Source organism: Podarcis bocagei (genome assembly GCF_964188305.1).
Source record: "Podarcis bocagei genome assembly, chromosome: 3".
NCBI lineage: Eukaryota > Metazoa > Chordata > Lepidosauria > Squamata > Lacertidae > Podarcis > Podarcis bocagei.
This window is the reverse complement of record NC_138127.1, coordinates 20,476,988-20,502,827: the sequence shown is the minus strand read 5'-3', so window position 1 is coordinate 20,502,827 and position 25,840 is coordinate 20,476,988. Positions and strand designations below refer to the sequence as shown.

Here is a 25,840-nt window from a genome sequence, read left to right as displayed (position 1 = left end):
CAATCCTGCTGATCCTCAGCTGAAGAACTTGGCTGAGGGCTGCTTCTGGAGTCACAACTCTTCCTTGCACCTCCTCAGCTCTAGCCAGTAATGCCAGCTCTCGGTCACTTTCAGGCTTCCTGAGCCTCTCTAATGTCCAGCTTTTCCTTCAGCTTAACCAATAGCCTCTTTCAGCGATTCACTCCCCTTAACCAGAGACTAAGCTCTTTGTTGTCTCTAGCTGGCCAGTCAGCCACCGCCACCTTCGCCGGCCAATCATTTCAACTTGGGTAGAATTCTGCCCCCTCATGGGCATATAACTGACCCATTTGGATGAGGTAAAATGTCCACCAACTAAACAATTGGATCTCGCCAGTTTCTGATGCTGTATAAAAAGACGAAAAGAGGGTATATGGATAGTTTAATCCTTTACATCCAACTATGTAGAAATCTTTTATACTTTTTTAAAAAGTTGCCTCTGAAACAAGATGGATTTTCACATTGCCACTCCTCCCACCCTCCTCACATCTGTGGCTTGAGATGGCTGCCTCACTGTGCCTAATTGTAGGGTGCTGGCATGAGAATCTTTTGCCTAATTTTTTGTTCTCAGCAACTGGGGCTGCATTTACCGTATTTTTCGCCCTATAGGACGCACTTTTTCCCCTCCAAAAATGAAGGGGGAATCTGGGTGCGTCCTATGGGGCGAATGCAGGCTTTCACTGAAGCTTGGAGAGCGAGAGGGGTTGGTGCGCACCGACCCCTCTCGCTCTCCAGGCTTCAGGAAGACATCCGCAGCCTAGGCAGCCCTGCGGGAGTTCCCGCAGGGCTGTCTAGGCTGCGGATAGCAGCCTGCTTCCTGGAGCGCCGGGCGTGCTGAAAGCAGAGCGCCCGGCGCTTTGGGAACACATCCGCAGCTGACCCCTCTCGCTCTCCAGGCTTCAGGAAGACATCCGCAGCCTAGGCAGCCCTGCCGCCCGGCGCGCGCAACACCCTGAAGCAGATCGCCCCACGTGCCGGACGGACATCCGCAGCATGGGGAGCCCTCCGGGAGTTCCCGCAGGGTTCCTTACGCTGCGGATAGCACCCTGCTGCCCGGCGTGCGTGGCGCCCTGAAGCAGAGTGCCCCGCGTGCCAGACAGACATTGGCCAGCCCCACAAGCTCGGGGGACAGCGGGGCGGCGCAGCGCCGCCATCCCGCTGTTCCTCGACCTGGTTTGGTTTCCCCGACCTGGTTTGGGGGGGGGGAAATAAAGGGGGAAAATTCCTTTATTTCCCCCCCAAAAAAAACTAGGTGTGTCGTATGGGACGGAGTGTCCTATGGGACGGAAAATACGGTAACGCCCAGCACATGTGAAATTCGAATGCTCATATGGCATTCACAAGGCGTAATTCTCATCAGTATATCCATCTTTTGGTACAGATGGGTGTCTCTGTGTTTTCCTGTGTAGCTTTCTGCTATCAGGAGCCACTGCACAAAGTTATCACTTGTGACTAGCTATATGTAGGACTTTGTTGATGCATGTGAAGGTCACTAGATCTTTATTTAGAGTGGCTAGAAATCTTCCACACTTGCCAACATCTGTATAATCACAGGAATTTATAACTACTCATAAGCATATGCTTAACCTGTAATCAGGCATTACAGTTAACCACCAAGAGATTTACTGATGAAGACCAGGACCCTGAGTCCATTGTTGTGCAGATACCCCTTTACAGGAAACAATCTTATGCTGCTAAGGCTCTGAAATCAATTTATTGTCATTTATCTCCTCAGGAATGTGAATCGGCTCCCTGTCTTAATGGAGGTTCTTGTCAAGATTTGGTCAATGCCTTTGAGTGCATTTGCTTGAGTGGATACACTGGTGAATTTTGTGAAGTGGATATTGATGTTTGCACTGAACCTCTTCTGAACTCATCCCTCTGTTTCAATGGAGGCAAATGTGTTGATGGCCCAGGAAGAACTTTTTATTGCAGGTCAGTAGTCTGCTTACCTATAACACGAGCAATCAATATACATCAAGTTGTTAAGAAAACAGGAGGGGGTTATGTTATAGGGTCTTTTCTAAACCAACATGAATGTTGTGATGTTTTTAAAAGGACTGTTGGAATCTGAAAAGGTTTAGCAATATAAGAGTTAACCTTTGTGATCTGTTTTGAGTTCTGCATGATAGCAAAAAAAGGGGGGCATGTTATTATTTTAAGTAAACAACTACCGGTAACTGAATATCTGAAATACCTCCTCCTTCCCTACTGGGGTGCTGAGATTGGCCTGCAGAGGTTTGAGGGGGGACAGCCAAGGAGAGGGTATTCTTTGTGGTGGCCCCTAAATGGTGGAACTCCCTCCACACAGAGGTGCATCTGGCACCCTCATTTCACAGCTTCTGGTGACTGCTGAAGACACACTTCTTTACTCCAGTTTTTGATGCTTGAGGTGTATCTTTTCAGAACTCTCTTTATTTTTGTGTTTGTGTTAAACTGTTTTTAATATTGTGTTTTAATGTTGTAACCCACCATGGGCCGTAGGGTAAAGGGTGGGGTGTTGTTGTTGTTGTTGCTAACAAACAAAATCACTCAATCCAATTGGGCCCTTGGTGTCATTTGCCCTTGGTGTCTTGATTCAGACACTGAGTCAGAGGCTACAGTGTCACCAGCTAAGAATTCGACTTTCCAATCCTCTCATCCACTTGTGCATTTCCTTAAACTGTTCTTGGGGTTTTCCCTACCGTCCAGAGCAGATTTAGGGGGTTCAGGGGACACAGGAAGGAAAGGAGGGAAAGTCGCATTCCACAGGCAGACCTTGTTCTGTGCATGCAGCAACTTGGTTGAATCCTGCTCAATTGTTCTGTGGTCAGTGATGCATGATGTTGCAATGAATATCTTGAGGGCAAAATATGTGTAACACTTTCTGAAGTCACACTTTTTAATGTGCAAAAATCATATATAGTTATGAGATCTCACTCAAAATTACATGGTGCGTTTCAGTAGATGTCGAGACAATTACAATTTTTAAGGGGACAAGTTCACCCATCCCATTTATTCAGAAAATAAAAATCAAGCTGAGGTTTGTGATCTTGCCTTCTTCACTAACCATAGTCTAACACAACCACAGCAGATCAAAATCAAGAACTATTTTTAAGTGTATTTGTAATCGTATAGGGACTATACCAGCTCAGTTTCGCCCAAGAAGCCATTTAATTGAAATTATATTCACAGGAAACTTAGAGTACTTCCTATGACAGAGTACTTGTAAACAAGTCTTCTCTCTGGTTTGGTAAGTTTTACAGAATTGCTGCTATTTTGCCCTATTCACACGAAAGGCTGGTGAAGAGACGGGAAGAGGAAAAGGACAGAAAAATCCAAATTCATGAATAATGTTACAGTGGTAGCTCTGGTTGCGAACGGGATCAGTTCTGGAGGCCTGTTCGCATCATGAAAAGAGCACAACCTGAAGCGCCACATCTGCGCAGGTGCGTGGCACGATTTGGTGCTTGTGCGCGAAGCGCAATCTAGCACTTCTGTGCATGCGCAAGCGGCGAAACCCGGAAGTACTTCCAGGTACTTCCAGGTTGCTGCAGGACATATTCTGAAAGAACGTAACATGAAGTAAACGTAACATGAGGTATGACTGTACATGAAGATGGAAATATTCAAACATATTAGAATTTTTAATAAGAAAGATTTAATGGGATCTGTGAAGGTATATATATAGGTTGTAAAAACATGACTTTTTTCAACTGAAATGACAGCAAATATTATTTAAATGTATGACTTAGTTGAGACTCCTGCATTGCAGGGGGTTGGACTAGCCTTGGGGTCCCTTCCAACTCTACAATTCCGTGATTCTATTATTCTATGATTCTATGCTGAAGAAGGCATTGAATAGTGACTAGAATTTGCAGAGAGATTCAGCATAATGTGAGTTCTGGTAATGATTTAATTAATTCTTTTCAGGAATAAAAACTTAGATATACACAAAGCTTTCAACATTCTCTAGGCTGTTTTAAGGTGCATTTATCAAATTCTCTTTGTATTAGAAATAATACTCAGACTTCCACTTTGACTTACTCATCTATTGAAAAGCTTGATAAAAAGGAATTCTAATCCTTTGTGACAATTTTCTGTGTGAAATACTAATATAGTCTCGAAAGCATACATTTCAAGATATCATTGTATGTTTTGTAGTTGGTGGTCTGAAGCAAAACTGAAAGAAGTTTATTAAGCATAATTATTAGAATATAATGCCAACCATATAATAGTGGATTGTAACTTTTAACTATGTGGGGTAAGTAACCTAATAGGTTTGCAGCACAATCCTATATTTCTGCTTAGAAGTAAATCCCACTGAGGTTTATGAGGCTGACCCCCAAGTAAGTAGATTAAGATTCCACCCTGAAAACAACAAATAATAATGAAATTAATGAATAGCTGTTTATGTGCATCTCAAAAATGATGCAAAGTGAACATCTAAGGGAAATACATTTTCGGCTAGCTGTGAAAGCTTCTTGGGACAGAACATTTCTTTAGTTGTTTCCAGAAAGTACAGTAGTGGGCATCTGTTGAATGTCAACAGGATCACTGTTCCACAGAACAGGGGCAGCCACACTGGAAGCCCTGCTCTTAGTTACTGAGGAACAGACTTCTAATATTTTAGGGACTTGAAGGAGAAACTCTTCTGCAGTGTGCAGAGACCTACTTGGCATAAGATGATCTCTTAAGTAGCTTGGACTTGAGCTGTATAGGGCCTTAGTACCAAAGTCTCATACCAGTAGCAGATTGGAGCCAGTGCAAAACACACAATGTGATATGCTGGTAGTAGTGTGTCCCCATAACCTAACCACCATGTTCTCTGTTAACTGCAGCCTCTGGCCCAGCCTCAAGGGCAACCCCACATAGAGTTAATTGCATATGAGGCTACCAATTCATGGACAACTATGGCCTAGCTAACCTGATTCAGAGATGGACATTACTGTCCTGCCGCCAAGGCTGATAAGAGGCACTCCTAGTCAATAAACACACCTGTGTCTCTAGTAGCACAGCTAGAGCTAGGAGCATCCCCTGGCTACACACCTGCTCTTCCAGGAAGAGTCTGACCCCATCCAGAGCAGGTTATTTACTGGCTTCCCAGACTAAGGAACTGCTCATCTGCAAGAGCCTCTATCTTGCCAGGATTCAGACTTGGTATATTAGCTCTCATCTGGCCCACCACTACATCCTGACACTGCTTGCTCATCCATCCCTGAGTTAGTTATTACAAAAACATGGAGTTTGATGTCTTCAGTCCACTCCAAATCTCCTAAACACCACACCCAGCAGATTTATGTAGATGTTAAACAGCATTGGAGGCAATATAGTGCCCTGAGGCACCTCATAGCTCAAGAGCCAAGGGACCAAGAAGCACATCCCATGTTATCTTCTGGAACCATTCCTGAAGGTAATACCAGAACCGTTCCGGAACAGTGACCTCAATATCCAACTTCCCAAGATAGTACAGGAAGATACATTGGTTGATGGTATCAACAGCTGATGAAAGACCAAGCAAGAACAGCACATTTCATCTTAAAACAAAACATACAGCACAAATCTGTAGATATGGTTGCATGAATATTGGGGGGAGAGAAACAATTATTATTTTCTTTAAAAAAAAAAAGCTGAGTCCAAACCCATTCATATTGTTCTGATGTTGTTCTTTTCTGAGGCATGTGGTTCTCCTTTGGCCTCTTAAGTCCTTGGCTTTATTAACCCACCCTACTATTCCATTTTCTTGACTATGGTGATCTATGTGATTTTGTTGATGGCATCTGATATGATATAAAGAATATGAGCCAGACCCAGTGGGTTGCCTCACAGTCAATCAAATTAAGCAGCAGTGTGGGAAATGTGGGAAACAAGGGTGAAGACAGTGAGATCAAAGATAGTAGTGGCAAAAGGAAGAAGAAGCAGCTGCTGCCAAGGGAACAAACAGGTGCTGAACAGTATTGAAATAATGTGGATATTTTGCAAGGTGAATAACACACACACCCTCCATGTGTTCAGTCACAGTAAGTGTGCCTATCAAGAAAACATTGAAATCAGAGAAAATTTGATGAAATCCTAATTTAATCTCGCAGGCACCACTCATACATGGTGGATTTGTACTTCTATGGTGTAGAATTTGGAATTATGCATTGTTAGAGCTGGATTTAGATCCTTGAATAACATTTTGCATTCTAGCCCCAACTGTGTCTTCTCATACTGTACCCAAACTGAAAAACAAAACAGTTCCTTACTCTTTATTGTCGGTAGAATTATCATGCTCGTGTCAATGAATATAAAGAAATGTATTTGTAACAGAGAAGGCAAAGCTGTGTGAGGCATCTTTGATTCAGACATAGCAAAATTGGCCACGAATCAACCCAAGCCTGCAGGCAAAATTGTATCATAAATATGGAGCTAAAGAGTGAGCATGTGGTGAGCTATAGATCTTCTCAGATGCTAAGAGCTCAGTGTTTCAGCTCTTGACTTATTATACCATATAAATTTGCCCTTATCCTTGTGCCCCATTGCACACAAGTCCCAAAGTACTTTATGCAAGGTCACAAACAGCTGGCGTTAATGTTGAAAGCTATTAAGCAAATCTTTTCCTTCAGAATGTGGAGAGAACTATATTTATTGGGTTTTTACCAAAAAAAATCAGAGGAACTGAATGTAAGAAAAGAATGATATCCCCTACACAAACATTCACACACAGTAAGACATTGATCATTGCAGTTTACATGACATTTGTATAACCAGCAAGTTAAATTACAGAAGAATGTTCTGTGTTTGACCTCTATGGATGCATGAATTCCTTGCCTGGGGCATCTCATAGCTGTAAGCAAGCAGGTGCTGTGACAATTTTTACTTTTTTTTTAATGACATAAGTATATGCAAAAGTAGCACCTGGATTCCTAGCAAGCTGAATCAGCAGGTCTGTTCTACATGGATGTAGAATATCTTTTTGGTCTGTTGCATTTTCAAGATTTATACTGAAGTTCACAAAAGGCAAACCTTTAATGCATTCATCATTCTCTCATACTCTCATACCTTCACCATTAAAAGTCATCCACACCTGTTCAAAATCATTTTGAGTCATTGGATGCTGGGGAGATTAAGGGCCCTGGTGTTGAGTGAACAGTCCTAGTCTGACAGACATGTTTGTTAGCTTATGTCACAGCAAGAAAAATGCAAACAATTGGTTGGACTCAGTGCTATTTTTCTAGAAAAAGAGGTGCCGGAACTCACCATGAACACCTCCCTCATTCTCTTAGTATGGCAATGGCGCCCACCTGGCAGGTGCTGGAACTGAGTTCTGGTGAGTTCCATCTGAAAAAAAGCCCTGATTGAACCTTAAGCACTTGTACATAACATGGTGAGGAGAATAAACCAAGAGGAATAACTCAATTATTATTTTTTAAAAAAGATTATGCTTAAGGGTTGTTTTTGAGGTGGGAAGAGGAAAAGCTGATAGGGATTTTCACAGCATGCTTTTTCTATAGAGTGAAGCAGTTATTTTATACCACAGACATGGCCTTGAAGGGAGGGAAAGTGTGTGTGTGAGAGAGAATCTTTGCCTTGTACACGCTCTAGCATTGCATTATGTCTTAAACTCTGGTATAAATTTCAGCTCACACTCTACGGAGACATGTCTAGGGAGCTGTAATTCACTGCCATCCTGGGCAGATTGCCACTGGAAGGAAGCTTCAGGAAACAGACTCCCAGCTGAAGCCCACCTACCTTGTTTTGTATTCTAATCTCTTTAATTAAAGCAACTTGCTGCCGTAATGAGAAGCGCTACACAAATTAGTAAATTAATACTAAAGGCATCCTCAGTGCCAAGGGGGTCTCCTGAATGCAGGTCAGTATGAAATGTAGATACAGATATCATAAAAGTAAGTTGGCCCAAGCCCTCAGGATCGCAAAAAAGAGACAAAATTGCTTTTTAGAAGACATTCATTTTAAAAAGACAAGCACAGCACATTGGGTAAAGCGGAGATAAACTGGGAAGTGATAAAGTGAACCCACCCCCAATATATTTTCAGCTCAAATATTTGAAAAGTGATGAAAGTCATATATATATATATGGCTGAAATGAAGTTTTATACCAGGAGCCAGCAAACATGTAGAATTTTTCATGCCTTGGGTGCTGATAAATATTGATAAAAGAGGAAGTTGGTAACTGTATGTACAATGCTTACCTCTGTGGAAGAGCACATTTCACCATCTGCAATAGCCAGAGTTTGCCCTTAGTATGTTTATACACTTTGTTCTTACATATGTTCATAACATATATTAAAGTTGGATTGAATTGTGTGTATAAAGGTGTGTATTTTCTTTAGTTGATATATGTGCACTTCCATAACCATGGGCACCATCTCACCCTCAGGACTGTGGATGCCCAATGCCGCAACGCGGATGTGTGACATCACACAAACATGCATGCATATAGTGTGTGTGACGTCACAAACTCGCATTGCGGTGGCATCAGCTCCTCTTCCTCCTCTCCACAGCCAGCAAGACACCCTTTTTCTGTGGGGAGGGGCTCAAATTTGGAGGCAGAGAGACTGTGCCTCCACATCCGATCCCCACCCCCTGGAAAAGGGTGCCTTGCTGGCTGTAGAGGGCAGAGCCAATGCCGCCTGCCGGCTTTTCTCATTGACTTTGTGGGTGCCCAGCCTCCACACTTAAATTATTGTGGGTGCCCAAGCATCCACGCTCACCTGGAGTTGGCGCCTATGTCCGTAACTCAGAGATTTCAGGTTGTAGCCAAGAAAGTTCCACTATTAGTGCAACAACTTGTGCAACAGAAATTTTCCTCTTTCTCCTCCCCCTCCCAACATATTCTGGGGGGTCCCTAACTCTGAAGTAGATTGGGGGCAGTGGGTGTACAAGAAGTATAGAATCATAGAATTTAGAGTTGGAAGGGTCCATTTAAATATGGCCAGCACAAAAAATCCTAGACCTGTTTTGCTCGAAATGTGGCAGGCTTAAATCATTCTGGTATTGCTAGTATGTCTGCAAATTTCATTCATTTCTGTAAAAGGGAAAAAAGGTATAAGCATTTTATTTATTTTTCTTTAGTGAGAGAGAGAGGAATGAATCAGTCTTGGATATATTTAAGCTTACTTAAGCATTCTACAGAAGCATCTTGGACAAAAGTGGGCTGTTTTCCAAAGCACCAAATTGGGGTCCAAACTGAATGTGGTTCACGCACACCTGTACTATATATACAGTTTGGAAATTTATTTTATTCAACACAAAAGAGGAACTGACTGAAAATGCTAGATGGGTATAGGAGTTGCAGGAGCTATGTTGATATGAAAGCAGGCAAAAGCACGACCCAAATTTATAAGCCAAACATTTTTTGATTCTGTATGATTCTAGCAAGTATTTTCTGTATATTCACTAGGAGGGAAGGGACCATGCAGAGTGCCCTGACGGAAGGCCTACTGAGATTTGTTGGAGAAGGGAGAATAGTTGCATTACTGCTAGAATTTATGCCTTGACATCAGAGCTGTCAGCACAGTGTCAAACAAGCACAAAGGAAAATATCAAGCAGAGCATTCTATTGTCAGTGCATCAAGAGTGGGAGAACTTTCAAGTTCATGCTACCATCCCAGTATGTCAAGATAGCATCAGTTACTTTAGTCTGTGGACCATAATCACACATTTCAATATGAAATGGAGCAAGGCTGGTCCAACTCAGTTTGCTGCTTGAGATGGGGGAGCCAAGGCCTTCTTCCCATTCCAAGTATGAAAGGATTTACTGAAATTGATGGTGCAGCGAAAATTTACAGAGTTTGAAAAACAAAATTGGGCTGACCACCCTGCAAAACTCATCTTATCACAATATTTGCTCCCTGGTTCCCCTCCCCTTTCTATGCTATTGTTTTAAAAGGGGGGGGGGGTGCCTAGATTCCAGCCTCAGGCATTGTACATTTTCACTCCTTAAAACTCCCCCTACCCCGAGACACATTGCTACAGGATTGCCACCAGCAACACACTTGTGTGGCACTTCTGCCACTACTTCGTGCCTCCAGCGGGCACTGGTAAAGACCCTTCCCTTCAAGACCATGCAGAAACACTGGCTATTTACTGCTCTCCATTCCATTTCTCTGATTGTTCCTGCTTCTCTCTCTCTCTCTCTCTCTCTCTCTCTCTCTCTCTCTCTCTCTGTGTGTGTGTGTGTGTGTGTTGAAATAAGTTGGGGAAATTGCTTCTGTTGGTGCAGGAGGAGCAGGTGAGAAGGGGCAGCACCACAATCTGACCTCCCAGCTTAGGTGCTGTCGCCGCATATTGAACGAGGACAGGACAGGGCAATGCTAAGGTTGGGATGGTGTGAGCCCTCCAGCAGGAGGCTCTGAGTCGGATCCTCCAAAGGACCACCCTAAATGGTTGCTTCTCCTTTGTCAGCTGCTGCAGTCGTTTTCATCATGGTTGCCTTTATGGGCATAGTATCTGAGCAGGGATGCAAGTCCATTTGCAAAAGCCACTGACAGCACAGGTGAAGTTGTTGCATCCATGGAAACATTCACTGCTCCTGCTGCTCCTGTTCACTCCTCAAGGCTGTTCCTTTTTCACTCAGGCACCCTTCCATTTCTGCAAAGCGTTCTGAAAGCAGGTTTGTAGATTAAATGAGGGCAAGCCTCTTCTTCTGACTCATCTTTCTTCACTGGCTCAGTGAAGGCGGATGGAAATGTACAAAGGGTGGTGTTTTTTTTTGTACAATTTGTGCAGACACAACCCCACTTCACAGAGCCCTTTTGTAGATGCTGCAAACAACTCTCATGATGTATTCATTACCTGTTGTACTGTCCTCTGTATTCTCTAAAGATCTTTCCCTACAGAAATTTCTAAGGCTGTTTGGATTGCGGTAGGAAGTGCAATAGGACTGCTTTTATTCAGTGTTGTTCTCAGTTTTGCTCATCAGCTTGAAGTATGGGCTTAAATGTGTCCACTGAACACTGAGTGTAGGTGCCCACTGTTCAGTGGAGGCAAATGGACGGTTCACTGGGGCAAATGGACCAGTTCACCATCAATCCCAGTCTACCCTCTTACAACCAGTCTAGGGAATAGAACTTCCTGGCAGCTTCCTCCTCCTCCTTAGTCTTCATGTTGCCCTTGTAGAACCCTGCAGGGAAGAGGATGGGGACAAAACTAGAATTAGTTGGCTCTGCCTTCCAGATTCAACAGACACCAGCCGCCACTGCCACTTTTCTATATACAGCACTGTTGCACACCACCCCAGTCTCTGAGTGGTGTGAGATTCCAGGGAGTTCCTAGATGCTTACTTAAGGTCCGTGTTTCTTTTTGGGAATGAGGCACAGTGAAGACTGTGGTGTCTTTATGATATATGGTTTATTTACACACACACACACACACACAACCTGAACCTACGATGGAGGAGTTGGCAGCACTAACACCCCAAAAGAGTCTTGTTTCTCCCAGAGCCACAGCCTTAGATTCAAACAGAAATCAACCATCGCTCTGAGTCTCTGGTTTTCCGACTTGTTGCTTTGCTCCTAGGTCACAACACTGCAGGCTCAATTCTAAACTCTGGCTTTGTCCTTCTAACTAAACACAAGCTTGGGGAAAGGCCCCACCCATTTGCTGTCTGACAGACACCCCCCTTTCCATTGTTCTTTTAATCACCCAGTTGATCACAACACAGGTAGTTAGCCTGGCATATGTTTTAACACTTGCTCAGTCCAGGCATTAGAAGGGTCTCAACTCCCCGACCCAAACTCAAAACAATACACACACACACTGCATTTGACATATAGTTTCAGCCTGAGCCCTTCCTCTTTCTTTTCATTTTTATTCCCAGGCAAGTTTGAAAATAGTATGTCGTTTATTACCCAGTGGTGCCACCCTTCTATGCACCAATAAAGGCAACACATATATAATGAGCTGGCAACCTCTTGGCATACGAGAGAGTGGGTCAGAAATCAAACCCACACCTCCCACATGAGCAGTACAGAGCACTAGGACCGTGCTCTTTTTATCATAAAATTTTCACTGCCGGTTGAACTACTACATTTATTCACATTTTTACAAATCCTGTTCATTGTACTCTATGCCCCAGTGTGACATAATACTTACACTTTTAGAATTTAGCCAAAGTCTCCTGTAATGCATATATTAATGCAGCCAAGACATAAAACATCCTTGCTCTCAGTGGCATTAGCTAAGATAGTTCATTCTTGAAGAAGCCTTCGTGCTGAAACACTGAAACTACAGCAGCTGAGGGTAATGGTAAAGGTCACTTTCCACTCTATGAGATTTCTGATCCACTACAGGACGAATTAATGCATTTATCTTGGAACTAATCCCACTGGGATATCTCTTTTTCTCTGCTGATGATATAGTGGTGGGGTACACCGAGTAAAAGCACTTGATTTGCACAGCGGAGAGTATGTGCAACTTCCATTCTTTGCAACCCTTAAGACAAAAATCAATTTGCTTCCATCTAAATCTATGGCGTTCTGCGGCCACAGTCCAAAGCAACTTTATACACATTTTAAAGAGCTGTCATAAGCAACTGGTCTTCAAAATGCCCAAGTCGGCCTATTTGCTATCAGTAAATTTGCATTATAACTCTTGTATGCATGTATGTGCATATGCAACCCTCTTCATCCCTTAATGCAAAAGTTCTCCCTCTCTCTTCCTGGTTGTGTAACCATATGACCATATGGCTTGGTTGTAGCTGTGGCTGCAAGTGATGTTTTCCACCAATAATCCCTGCCTTGCTGACTTCCAGAGTCCCCTTCCAATTCTTCTATGTGGATCATACTGGTTGCTAGCGAGGTACTTCTAACGAATGGTACCTTCAGTTGCAGAGACTCTGTGTGTCTATTCCAGCGATGAGGCAAATCTAAGACCACTAATAACCACCCTACAGAAACATAGTGGTGAAGCTAAAAGTAACCACAGGATAGGAAACTATACCATATCAACATGCCGTAAATAACATGTCTGTTAAAGGTGTGGCTCATTGGAGCTTGTCTGAGCATGGAAAGCTCTTAACACTAGTTAAACGGAAAGGTTTTCAAGGGTGTTTGTTGTTGCTGTTAATTCAGTGCTACATATGTACATGTATTTGGTTGACTGAATGAATCCTACTGCTACAATTTAATGTTTAGTACTGGAGAGAATTTATTTTCATATTTTTGCATGTAGTTTCATTATTGTGTGCATTTTGTACAGATAGGGTTCTTGGATAACTTGTTTATTTGGTTTTTATGCATGTGAACCATTTAAAAGCCTACTCTGCAATTAAGTAATATATATATATTAATTAAATAATAATAATTGCAAAATTCAGAGAAGTATGAATTTCAAAGGAGAGCTGTGTTTCAATTTGCTTATTGGCTCAGGGAAATGCGAATTTGGTAGGCTTGCATTAAACTGAGAAGCATATTTCTCCCCCATCCATACTGTCAACTTCCTCCAACTTCCTTTCTTGTTCTGGACCTTTGATTCTCCCAGCCAGAACCCTTCATCTGATCATGTTAGTCTGGGAGACTGATAGTCCATTGGCATTTACTCAAGAGGCAATGAGAGTAGATAAAATGTTCACTTCTGAACCAATCGGTGTTTGACATTCTGCCCCCTCTGTGATTCACCTGTCTAGTAAAAAAGCAGGAATGTCTAATATGGCAATGATATACAGTGGTACCTCTGGTTATGTACTTAATTCATTCTGGAGGTCCGTTCTTAACCTGAAACTGTTCTTAACCTGAAGCACCACTTTAGCTAATGGGGCTCCCGCTGCTGCTGTGCAGCTGCCTTGCGATTTCTGTTCTTATCCTGAAGCAAAGTTCTTAACCCGAGGTACTATTTCTGGGTTAGCGGAGTCTGTAACCTGAAGCGTATGTAACCTGAAGCGTATGTAACCCAAGGTACCACTGTAACTGTAAACCATTTGAGTAACAGACTCCTTTTACATAGCAAATGATTCTTTCTTTCTTTCTTTCTTTCTTTCTTTCTTTCTTTCTTTCTTTCTTTCTTTAGCTGCTAACTGAAACCCACACATACAACACATCTTTACCGTTCAGGTTAGAGACGAAGTGCCAACTTTTAAATCTCATATTTGAATTATTTACATATCAAATGATCATATGTCACAACAAACATTTTCAATTATTGGGTGTGTCGTCCCCCGTCCCCCCGCCGCAATACTCTCTGCCTTTTTTACCTCATATTTTTCCAGTTCTCCACAAGTACCAGCAGGTTGCCTCTATGTGGGAAAAGCTGTGAACTGACCGTGGTTATATTTTCTGAACTAGATAAATAGATAGTCAATGTGACTACACTTTCTTGGTGTTATGAATATGAGATTCCGGTCCTGAGGTAGATTCAGCTGACACATGTTTTGTGTACTTCAGTATAATACCTATTTTTTCATGCCGCTAATGTCTGAAAAGCAAGCGGCTCATTTTTAAGCACCGGCAACAGCTAAACCAGATAGCCTTTCGTCAAGATAACAATAGCCCCTTGAAAGTTTTTTATGTTAGTACCAGTAGCGCTTAAACAAAAGCCTCGTCTACTATAAATAGAAAAAGCCAAGTACCAGATCTAGTTCAGGCTTGTTATTTTAGACCCTGCATGTTGCTGAATATTTTAGGTGCCGCATCCCTTTCTGGTATAATAGGAAGACTGTGTGCATAAATTTTAGTTGTTTTAAGTCTTAAAAATTGGCCTGTATGAGCAAAAAGAAGTTCTCTTTGAAGCTCTGTATAAAACTAGGATTGGTGGGTGTTTATTTCAGTTTGTACTTTTAAGGAGACCTTGACAAATCCTATTTGCAAATGTCTTATTTTCGTTAGCTGGGAAGTTCCTTAGGCTGCCAGGATGCTACTTGATATTTTCAGTAAAGGATGTGGCTGACAGAAACATGTAAATAAGGAGCAAACAGACAACTTCAGCTCAGTGAAAAATACATAGCATTCTGTCAAATGCTCTTTTATCAGATCTAATTACAATATCTATCCTCAGAGTATAGTCTGGCTGTTCAGTTTATTTTGGTCTCATAAATATATTGCTTTGTTTCTGGATGCTTTGCATGTTATAAGATTACAGACTATGGAGACAGAACGGCCTCATCACAATACTTAGTTCCAATTCCACATAGCATTTGTTTCTTTGAAACAACTAGCAATGACTCAGAGCGCATCCCACAATACATTTAAAGCAGTACCATACCACTTTAAACAGTTTTGGCTTCCCCCAAAGAATTCTGGTAACTGCAGTCTGCTATGGGCACAGAGAATTGTTAGGAGACCCCTCACAGAGCAGTTCTCAGCACCCTTAATAAACTACAGTTGCCAGGGTTCTTTGGGGAGATCTATGCCAGTTAAAGTTGTGTAAGAGAGCATTAAATGTAAGGGGTTGCTTTAATCCAAGTCTGATCGCTTTGAATGCTCATGCATGCCTCACCTTATCAGGTGTATGACACTTTTAGTGTTCCTATGGACATTTATAATTATTAAACTTATCAAAAATAATAATATAGTAGTAATAGCTAAACCACCGACCTTGTCAGCATTGCTTAGATTTCTTAACTTGCCATATTTGGATCAGGGACCCCTTAAAGTTGACAGGTTTAATCCATTCTGAAAGAGCTCCTTTGCCTGCAAATTTCATTTACTTCTGTGATGAGGGGGAAAGGTTATAGCCATTGGGGGAAACAGAGCTTTGGATTTTACAGATTTGATTTGGACCCAGATAACTTGTTGAATTGGAAAGACACAGAGCAGGTCAGAAACAGATAGGGTTGCTTCCAAATGCTACAGATACAGATGGCTTGTAACGTACATTGTGATTCGAGGACCCAATCCCTGCTTGGGGAATGAAGACACGTGGACACAGTATATTAGGTTAATGGGCAAGAAAAGGCTACGATTTTATTGATTACAGCATGTGAGGAGGTATTGGCTTAGGCATTGGACCACAGACAATTTGACTCCACCCACTCGGAGAGAGGTGAGTCTGATGAGCGGTTAACCACCAGTAGGGGGAGCCTGTTGATGCAAATACAACTATAAACTCTCCCCTGATGTCACCGGGGGTCGTGCCATGGCCCCCCGCCACACAGGGCATTGGACAGGATCCACGACCGCCCGATTCCTTTAACGGAATACCCAAAAGTGAAGGGGTAAGCGTTGGCCACACCTTGCCCTTCCATACACCAACAACACATTCCAATGCCTAACCATCACCCGAGCCCAAGAGGCTCACCGCCAATACCCTCACAGCTGCAACCAATCTGTAAGACTTCTGATGATGTCGGCCAGCCATATGTCATTGCTGCGATCTGAAAGATGAACACCGTCATCCTGGAACAAGGCTTGGTTGCCAATTCGGATATCATCATGCGGGATAACTAGGCCATTCATGAAACACACTTTTCGTGCTATCACGTGATTTAACAGTTTCCTGGATTTTTCAATGGCCATAATGTTATGTGACCCGCACCATACCCTTCTCTTCAGGAGTGAGGACCAAAACAAGGCTGTTCTGGGAAATAAAGCAGCCAACTCGTCAGCAGTGGCATGAGTTCTTCCCATCGCATGCCACATCTTGAAAACCAGGAAACTCGAATCCACGGTGGTAGCCCCAAGTTAGGAGTGAAGCCGCAAATTGCAGACCGGACATGGGCCCAATGGACAATACTGTGACCGCAGATCCAAACTTGTTTACCGAAGTCATAATTGTGCCTGCTGAAAGCTGAGGTGAAGAAGCCCTGTGTGGGGAAGCACTGGAGTCAGAAAGAGGAATTAAAAACCTGGTTCCCGCAGCTTGGAAGGGAGCAGAAAGGCAGACAGAGAAAGAGGCAGGCAGAAGTTGTGGCTCCATTCCAGAGCCATTCCGGCATTTGTCATTTGTGTTCAGCTCTCTCCTCCCTTCTGCAGCCAGAAACTTGCTATTTCTTCTTCCTCCTTCTGCCTGTAGAGTAGTTTTAAAACTAAACTAAGGGGAAATGTTGTCAAGTGATGAGGTGTATCCAATTTGTAAAGGCTTCTCTTTTAGGGGCAAAATGGACTTAACTTATGGAACTTTTTACCACAAGTTAAATCAGTTTCTCACTGACACTTCTACATGCTCCAAGATGCAGTTATAGTAGATGATATTAAAATGTAAGACATTTCTGTATGATCTTAGAGGAACAGTAATACTGGATCCAGGTGGATGGTCTATATAACTCCTCTAATATTACTACTTTTTTCTGTGTCAGAGCTCCTCAGACTGTTCTATAATAGGCTCAAAATGAAGCTTTTTCCTGGTGGGTTAATGATATGAAGTGCTGGGGGAAGCTTCAGGAGCTGAATTCTCCCTTTCCTTCAATTGCTGAAGGTGAAAACATGAAGGTAGCAATCCTGATATCTGATCAGGGCTAGACTGATCTTCAACAAGGTTTTAACAGTGTAAATGAGAATACAATGAATTTATTCCTCTGCAGTTTCCATTTAAAACACTTGGGACAACCCATGATTGAATGGATGCAGTGAACATCCTTCAGTCATACTTGAGAATGTGATGAGGACTCTGTCAAGCTAAAATGGAACAGCAGTTTACTTCTTTTCTGAAAGATAGATTTTTAGAAATGAATGATTCTGCATGAGAACACTGGATGACAGACAGATCAAAATTTCTTTAACCTGCAGAGATAAAGCTGTAATGCCAATCTTACTTTCTCAGCTGTGACCGTGGTAAACCAATTACTTACATTAAGTAAAAAGTGCAATTGGTTATATGGAAAATTTTATCATTGAATTTCATCTTTATTAAATATCTTCTGCAGCCACCTTCTTAAATAAAGTCAAACTGAGACCTCTGATAGCAAAGGAATTATCTCTGAGCACACATTAAAATCACTGGATTTTGCACAGATCTCCCAATTTTTGGAACTTCATGAAGTAGTTGGCAAGCTACATTGCTTGCATTACTGCCAAGAAATACTATTTTGATACACATGATAACCAAGATTTATATAATTTATTTCTGTTATCAGAGTTGTTTGCAGAGATCATTTAATAATTTTTGAGCTGTTCTATGTAATATGTTGTTGTTGCAGCTTTAGAATGGAAACAAACTTAAGTGTGTTGCTCTACTAAGTGGGACAAATATTTTGATTTTAAATTAAAGAAAGTAATAGAGATTGTGGTGCAGTGTTATATACCACTTACTTAATAAATGTACAAGAAACAGGAATATTACCATAGTGCAGCCATTACTAAGACAGATCAGTAGAGTTGATTACCAGATGTCATTTATTGCTTTAGGAAACCTAAAGACCACACCTTCATCCAAGCATGGATTCTAAGGCCATATATATAAAAATTCAAAATGTCAATACAATATTGACAGCACAAATCAAAACAGCATAATAAAATCTGATAACAAACCAAAACTATCGAACCATCTAAAATAATACACTAAATGTAGTGCAACCCAGTCAGATGGGCAGGTTACAAATAAAATTATCTATTATTATTATTATTATTATTATTATTATTATTATTATTATTATTATTGAGCCTGGGCAAATTAAAAATGTTTTAACCTAGCACCAAAAAGGTAAATGTTGGTACCAGTCTTACCTCCTTCATGGGGGGTATTTGAAAGCTGGGATGCCCAATGCTACTATCTTGCAGCTGGTACTCAGAGAAGCCCCCCCCCATCTAAGCATTTTATTAGGGATAACTAGAAATGGAGATATGACGTCTGCACTTACAATGTGTTGTTTGTTTCACTTATCCCCTTGCAGTTGCAGTTGGGGAGAGGGGTGGACTTACCCCAGCTCTCTTCCCTACATTTGTATGGCATGCACATTCACACAAGCAGGTACAACAATGCATTTAAACACATTTAACTATGTTGGATTATGGCCAATACAGTTGCAGCACAGACATTAATGGCTCTTAACTACTAATCCATGTACCTGTGCTGTTCATTTCCCCCTGGATTTGCCCTGATTGCTCTCAGTGTTGGATCACATAGAGTGGTCATCTAGTCCAGGATCCTGTTTTCAGAGTGGCCAAATAGATGCCTATAGGAGCCCCACAAGTGCTCTTCCCACCAGCAACTCTCAGCAACTTCCAACACTGAAAATACTACACAGCTATTGTGGTCAGTAGTCATCGATAGCCTTCTCCTCTATGAATCTAAGACCCCTTTAAAGCTATCCAAATTGGTGTCCACCATTACATCTTGCAGCGGCAAACCTCTTAGCTTCACAGTGCACTGTGTGAAGAACCACTGTGTGGTTTTATCATCCTTTTCATCCTAGCTGCTCCTGATTTTCCAGCATGCTCTTCCCTAACTTCTTAGGTTGAGATCAGGCTAATGCTTTCCAGTACCCACCATGCTGCCTTTCCGTTAGTAAACAACAGATACTATAAATTTGCAAACCATCCCTGACAGCTGTTGTTTTCTTCTGGAAGTGGTTTCAGAGTTGGTACATACTGAGGCTATTGTTTTACCTATCAATAAATTGGGTGCTTTTCTTTGGATGTTTGTTTTTACACTTATATGTAAAAGCAAACATAGTTCTAGCCACTCTTTGGTGGGGGTGGGGGGAGCTGTACTTATGGAGTGCCATTTGTGCTGTTCATCCTCTAGCATCTTATAAATAGAAGTGCTAAAAGCAAACAGCTCAGATAATTGAATGTGAAAGGTTGTAGAAATATAAACTGGGTCCATGATTTTTTTATTTTCTTTTTTGCTGTCTGCCACCATAGTACTTTGCTTTCTTTCTTAAGAAAGCAAGTGAAATGAACTACTTTTGATTTTACAGCCTGTTGCCATTTGTGATATTTTAGCCATATAGAAAAGCTTCTCAAATATTTCTTTGGTTGTGAGGCTAATCACACATACCTTACAGATAAGTCTGGGTCTGTCTGGAAGGGGGGGGGGCATTCTGAAGTTTGATACCTTCTGATACTCTTCTTGTTTTTTGCCATGCACCTCTTACTTAAAATACAGGACCACAGAAATTCCAGCATTAAGTGAATTAAGGAAATGATGCACATAAGATGTGCAACTTTGTCATTGCGTACATTTAATTTACCTATCCTGACCCATGATCAGAGGCAACCTGCCTCCGAATACCAGTCACTGAGGAACTACAGTGGGAGAGAGCTATTGTGCTCATGTCCTGCTTGTGGGATTTCCATAGGCATCTAGTGAGCTCCTGTGAAAAGCTAGATGATGGACTTGATAAGCCTTTGGTCTGATCAGGGGGACTCTTGTTAAACTCTTATATTCCTATTCACCAGGGCACCTGTTCCTGGTATCCTAATGCCACTACACACCCACATGGTTTCCTACCCAAAGATAGTGATAGTTGTGGCAATGGAACACACTGGTACTAATTTTGGTGGTTCAAGGCCCATCACCCCCATCACCTTCTGAGTGGTCCACTTGTAGAAGTAATTGCTGACCAGGGAACAAAATGAATTATACAAAATACTGCCAAGATTTTGGCAGTATTCTTCTTTCTACAGGAGCTCAAGGATTCCTCCTTTCCACCTCTTCTCCAAAGGCTTGAAAGACTAGGGCCAGTGACTGAGCTTGTTCATATTCTGATTTGCTCCATAACATTTTGCCTGCATTATCTGATATAATGAATTCTCCCAAACACAGCTGGTACAGCACAATTTGAGGATTTCTTCCCAGTAAACACACAGGGATGTGTCTTAAGCTATGTCACTTTCTCAAAATTTAAGGTGACCTGTGATTCCAGATGCATTAATATTGGATGGAACCAGTATGTTGTTTATGCAAACTGCTATTGCCTGCTGATCTTTGAGTGACAGAAGATTTTGTATGCTGGTTTGTCTAAATGAGGCTCTCTGAAGCCGCTACGGTATATTGAGTTCAAATAACAAAAAATACTTTATCTGTTTGTCCATTTCAAATCCTTTCTTTCCTAATGGCTTTGACAATGTCCTATAAAAGTGAAAGAAGCATAAATGGAGGGGGGTTGTAAAAAAAATAATCAATATTTCCTGTCAGAGAAAACTATTGGATAAGCACAATGGAGAGATTTCTAGATAAAATGTCACAGCGCATGTATGTGTCTGTGTCTGTTTGGGAATTATCACTATGTGCCTTTAGGCTGGCAAAGTATAGGCTCTGAATATCATACTAAGCTTGGACTATGTCTTGTAGATATAGTACTGAAAGAGAAAGATGCTCTCTCAAGTCCATCTGTTAAGTCCTTATTTCCTGACTTTTATTTAGCTACTCAGGAGATGACAAAGGTTTAGTTTTCTGCGAGGAGCTGAGCCTGTGAACAGGGGCAGGGGGGAGATATGCTGTTGTTCCAACAAGCAGTTGAAACTTCCAGTCAGGGTGGTTGCAGTGGGTGTACAGAATGAGGCGCTGAGGAAAGAGGAAGGCAGGCCCAGACCACTAATGAGATAAGTACCCTAAGGGATGCTACCAATACAAGCCTTTTCCAGAGACCTGAAGCAATGTGTGAGGTGCATATTGCAGAGATTATTTGAAAATGGAGTGCAAAGCTTGAATGTGTGACTGGCATTCAAATGAGGATGCAGCAGGCTGCTGATAACTCTGCATGCTGCTTCTTTTAGGTTTGGAGTCGATTGCTTCAAGACATACACACAAAAGGGAGAGAGGGAGAGAGAGAGAGAGAGAGAGAGAGAGAGAGAGAGAGAGAGAGAGAGAGAGAGAGAGAGAGAGAGCTCACACATTCACAACACAGGGTGGCAACTATTGCTGGCCGTGGATAGAAATATATTCTTCCACTTTTATCGTAACGCTCTTCCACATGATGAAACTTGACTGTGTTTTCTCTCAAATCTCTTTTGGACGCTGTTGTTGGAAAAGAATGCAAATATATCTACTTGGGTGCATGCTGTTGCGCTTTCATAGTCAGGGATGAAACTGATACACAGTCTGTCTAAAAATGAATAAACAGGGGCCATTTTTAGGCATCCATTCCTCAATTACAATGAATGTGTGGAAAGGTCAGCCTGACCTCTCCCCTGAATCTAAGTGTATTAATCCGAATGCCTTACCTGAGCCTTCTGCACATACAGCTCTCACAGCAGTTTGAATGTGCGTTCGTTCGACATGGTGAATCAATAAGTGGAAGGGCTGAGAATGAATAACTGAAAGGGGCTAGGGTCTTTGACTTATCTAAATGCATTTTTTTAGTCTGTATGGCCAAAAAAAGGGGGGTCTTCCTGTATCTTTCTATCAACATTCTAGTCCATAGGATAATGCACTCTAGCGTAACGGTACAAGAAACAGGTGCCTACAGTTTAAAAATAAATAAATGAATCTTCTTCTTAAAAACCTCATTATATGTAAATTTGACAAGTAACCACATTTCACACAGCATTCAATAATCAAATTTAGGTAGCAATAACATAACGTAATTTTCTAGAAAGGAAAATACTGAAATATTTCCAAAGGAAGAATGACTTTGAGAGATTCTGGATCTGGCGCAACAAGTGAGTAAAAGCTCTAAACTGAGAATCACTTGAAGGGCTAGTTTACATAATCAGATACAGTGGTACCTTGGTTCTCAAATGCCTTGGTACTCAAACGACTTGGAACCCAAACACTGCAAACCCAGAAGTAAGTGTTCCAGTTTGCGAACTTTTTTCGGAAGCCGAACATGCTGTTTTGAGTGTTACGCTTCCGATAGTGTTACCCTGAGGTCTGTCTGTTTTTGCGACTTTTTTGTTTTGTTTTTGCGACCGTGTGAAAACCATTTCAACGACTGATTGATTGATTGTGTGACTACAGTACATTGTTTATTGCTTTCATTTTATGGATCAATGGTCCTGTTACATGGTAAAATTCTTGTTAAATTGCTGTTTTAGGGGTTGTTTTTAAAAGTCTGGAACGGATTAATCCATTTTGCATTACTTTCTATGGGAAAGCACTCCTTGATTTTGGAACACTTTGGTATTGGAATGGACTTCCGGAAGGGATTAAGTTTGCGAACCAAGGTACCACTGTATGCCTAGCAAAGCTGAATTAACAAGGGGCCAGGAAGGGGCCCCAGACTTTGAGTTCTTTTGTTCAAGTAACTATTGACCTCCTAGAAAGAATGTTAGGAAGCAAAACTAGCAGGCTGCTCCCACCTTTCAGTGTTTTTGGTCAATGGAGTAAAGTCAGAGCTGTGATTGATGAATGAGTTGTTTCAACACTAGGAGATAGGAATCCCAGGTCCTAAAGAGCTGAAGAAAGCAGTCATTTCATTAAAAAAAATGATAAATGCAAATGATCAAAGACCCACATGGAATAAACATAAAAGACATAATGAGTCCACTTGATTTTTGAGTGGATTGGTAATGCTCAGATAAATCATTCATCCCCAGGTTTGATTGTTTTTCATGTAACCGCAGGATCACAATACTTTTTACGTAAAAAGTTAACTGAAATGCAGAAAAGATATAATAAATGGAGTTGCAATGTTAATCACTTATGTTACTAGAAACCACTTTCTGAAAAATGTAATGGTTAAGCTGTACTAAAAGCCTTAAATGATACATCCCTTGATTCTCGTGTTCCCTATACTCTAGGGAACTGTAGCAGAGAAGCCATAGTGCTTTGATTTTGCTTAGAGAAGAGCTTCATTTCACGGATTTCTCTCCTCTGTTTCCTGAGACGACTGGCATATTTTCTCAGGTAACAGAGCTCGAAGTGGTAATTAAACTCACATTAGTTCTACTCCGAGTTTTACAATAGCTTCGAAACAATATGCTGAGGAACAAATAAGCACCTATCAGCTTCCTAATGAGAAAGTCAGGCTGCCTTAAAATGTTTTTTAAAATGCTATTTAAGTTGAATTGTGGATGAACACATCCGACTTTCAGAGTCATTCATATAAGTGAGAGGAAGCATAAACGACACTCAAGTGGGGTGCACTGCCAATATAACTTCTGCTGAGCGTTAGGAAAGGAAGGGATGTTAGGGATACTTTGGTGATTTTTGGTAACATACCTCAGCTTCAAATGCACTGATTTGTAAGCTATTCTACAAGACAACTCATGTGTATCGCCAAACTCATATCTGTAAGGAAAACTCATGTCACTGTAATTTGTTAGGTCAGGGGCCACCAACCTTTGGAGGCCTGTGGTTATATGTGCAAACTGAAGAAACTGTCCTGGACACACACACACACACAAACACACACCACAACCTATTCTGATAGCTACAACAGAATGGTTCTTCCAGACCACTGCCATCATGGAATATTCTCAACCCACATGGAAGTAAAAGAGCTCATGAATTAAAAATTGCAAGAAACCACTTACCTGTGAACAATCAGATATTGTTGTCATGTGAATGCTAGGCACACAGGGACTAGCACATAAGAATAGCACTTTAAAATATGCCTGGTCTCACTGAACCTCATACAGGAAAGTGCTCATGTAAATCAGCTTGTGTTTTTGTATTCTGTAGTTGTTCCAGTCACTCATATAAAGGGTTCCTTTTAGACAAACTATCGATGTTCCTTTTAGATAAGTACCTATGATTGAGGGAGATGAAAGTTGTTATATTCTCTCTTTCCATTCATTTTCTATCTGTCCAAGCAACTTTATTTTATATATATATAGAAATAGTATATAACTCCAATACATCCTCTTCCCACTTTCTGTCTAGAAGTGAACTTTTCATTTAAGTGCAATTTAATCTTTACATTATGTAGATTTAGAGATTTAATAAGATGCCGAGAGAAAATGGCAAACTTCACGAACTGCCTCTTTCACATATGAGTGTATTCCTTTTTAACATTTTTATACCTTGAGGTAGAAAAGCTTATTCATCTTTTCACCAGATATCTGAATACCAACATCTCATTATGTCCTTGGGGTACCCAACCATTTCTGATAAAGCTTCGCAATTCCTGTCCTTCTCCTATGTAAAGACAGTCAGCACATAATTCATTTCCTCATATCCGAAGAAAGGTGCAAAGGAAATTATTTTGGTGCTAAGGTTAGCATTGGCTCTGAAGCAGCCAATCCTGTACTTCTTTGGGAGGTGTTGTTTGCATAATATACATAGAAACACTATGGTGCTTGCAAACCAGGAACAACTATCTAACTTCCCAGTAATTGGTAAGCAGAACCTTTTAGTACAGGGATATCAATTGATCAAATAAATAAACGAAAGAAAGAAAGATGCAGCCACAGGACCTCACAGATGAATGGGCCCCTTTCAGTGAGGCCATTGTCAGCCCATCTGCCTATAGGCTGTACTGGGGACAGGGGAAAGAACAATCTCAGCAGAGCTTGGCTGTTGAAGTTAGGGTCATAGCCCTAGGCAGGCACAAATGCAACCATGTCTTCAGAATTCTTAATGATGGGGTTGGGATCAGTTTTCCTACTTTTTCTTTCCATGCTTTAAGCATGAACTGTATTGACCTGTTTAGCATTGTGGGAATTTTCCTTAGTTTGTTATAGAGGAATGGGTCTGCTGTAGTGAGGTTGTTTCCATTGGTATCTAACTCCATGTGCACCCATTGTTTCGTTTTGTCTTCTAGGATAAATGAGATTATGTGGTGCACTCCTTGGTTGGCAAAGTAGTATTGTTCTATGTTGGGAATTCACTCTGGTGTCACTCTCTTCTATACAGCACAACAAAATGACCTATCCCCCTAACAGCTTATGAATCAATATGGCTAATGTGACTTAACAACTGACTCCTCCCTCATACATACAAACAGCACTGCAACCAAAAAGCTGCAACCAGCCAAGCTCTAGACCTTCCAGTCTCTCACAGTGCCAACAAAAATGAATAAATATGCTGTGGGTTAAACCACAGAGCCTAAGACTTGCCGATCAGAAGGTCGGCGGTTCGA

At 41.5% G+C, this 25,840-nt stretch overlaps 1 protein-coding gene across 8 annotated transcripts in view; it reads left to right on the top strand.

Annotated features, from left to right (window-relative positions):
* Positions 1 to 25,840, top strand: part of EYS (eyes shut homolog) — a 537,363-nt gene that overhangs the window by 161,878 nt on the left and 349,645 nt on the right. For all 8 annotated transcript variants that reach the window (XM_081187035.1, XM_081187037.1, XM_081187041.1 and 5 more), the window contains one exon: positions 1,754 to 1,953. In XM_081187035.1, coding sequence (XP_081043161.1) covers positions 1,754 to 1,953 — 200 coding nt within the window. The remainder of the gene's footprint in view (positions 1 to 1,753; positions 1,954 to 25,840) is intronic.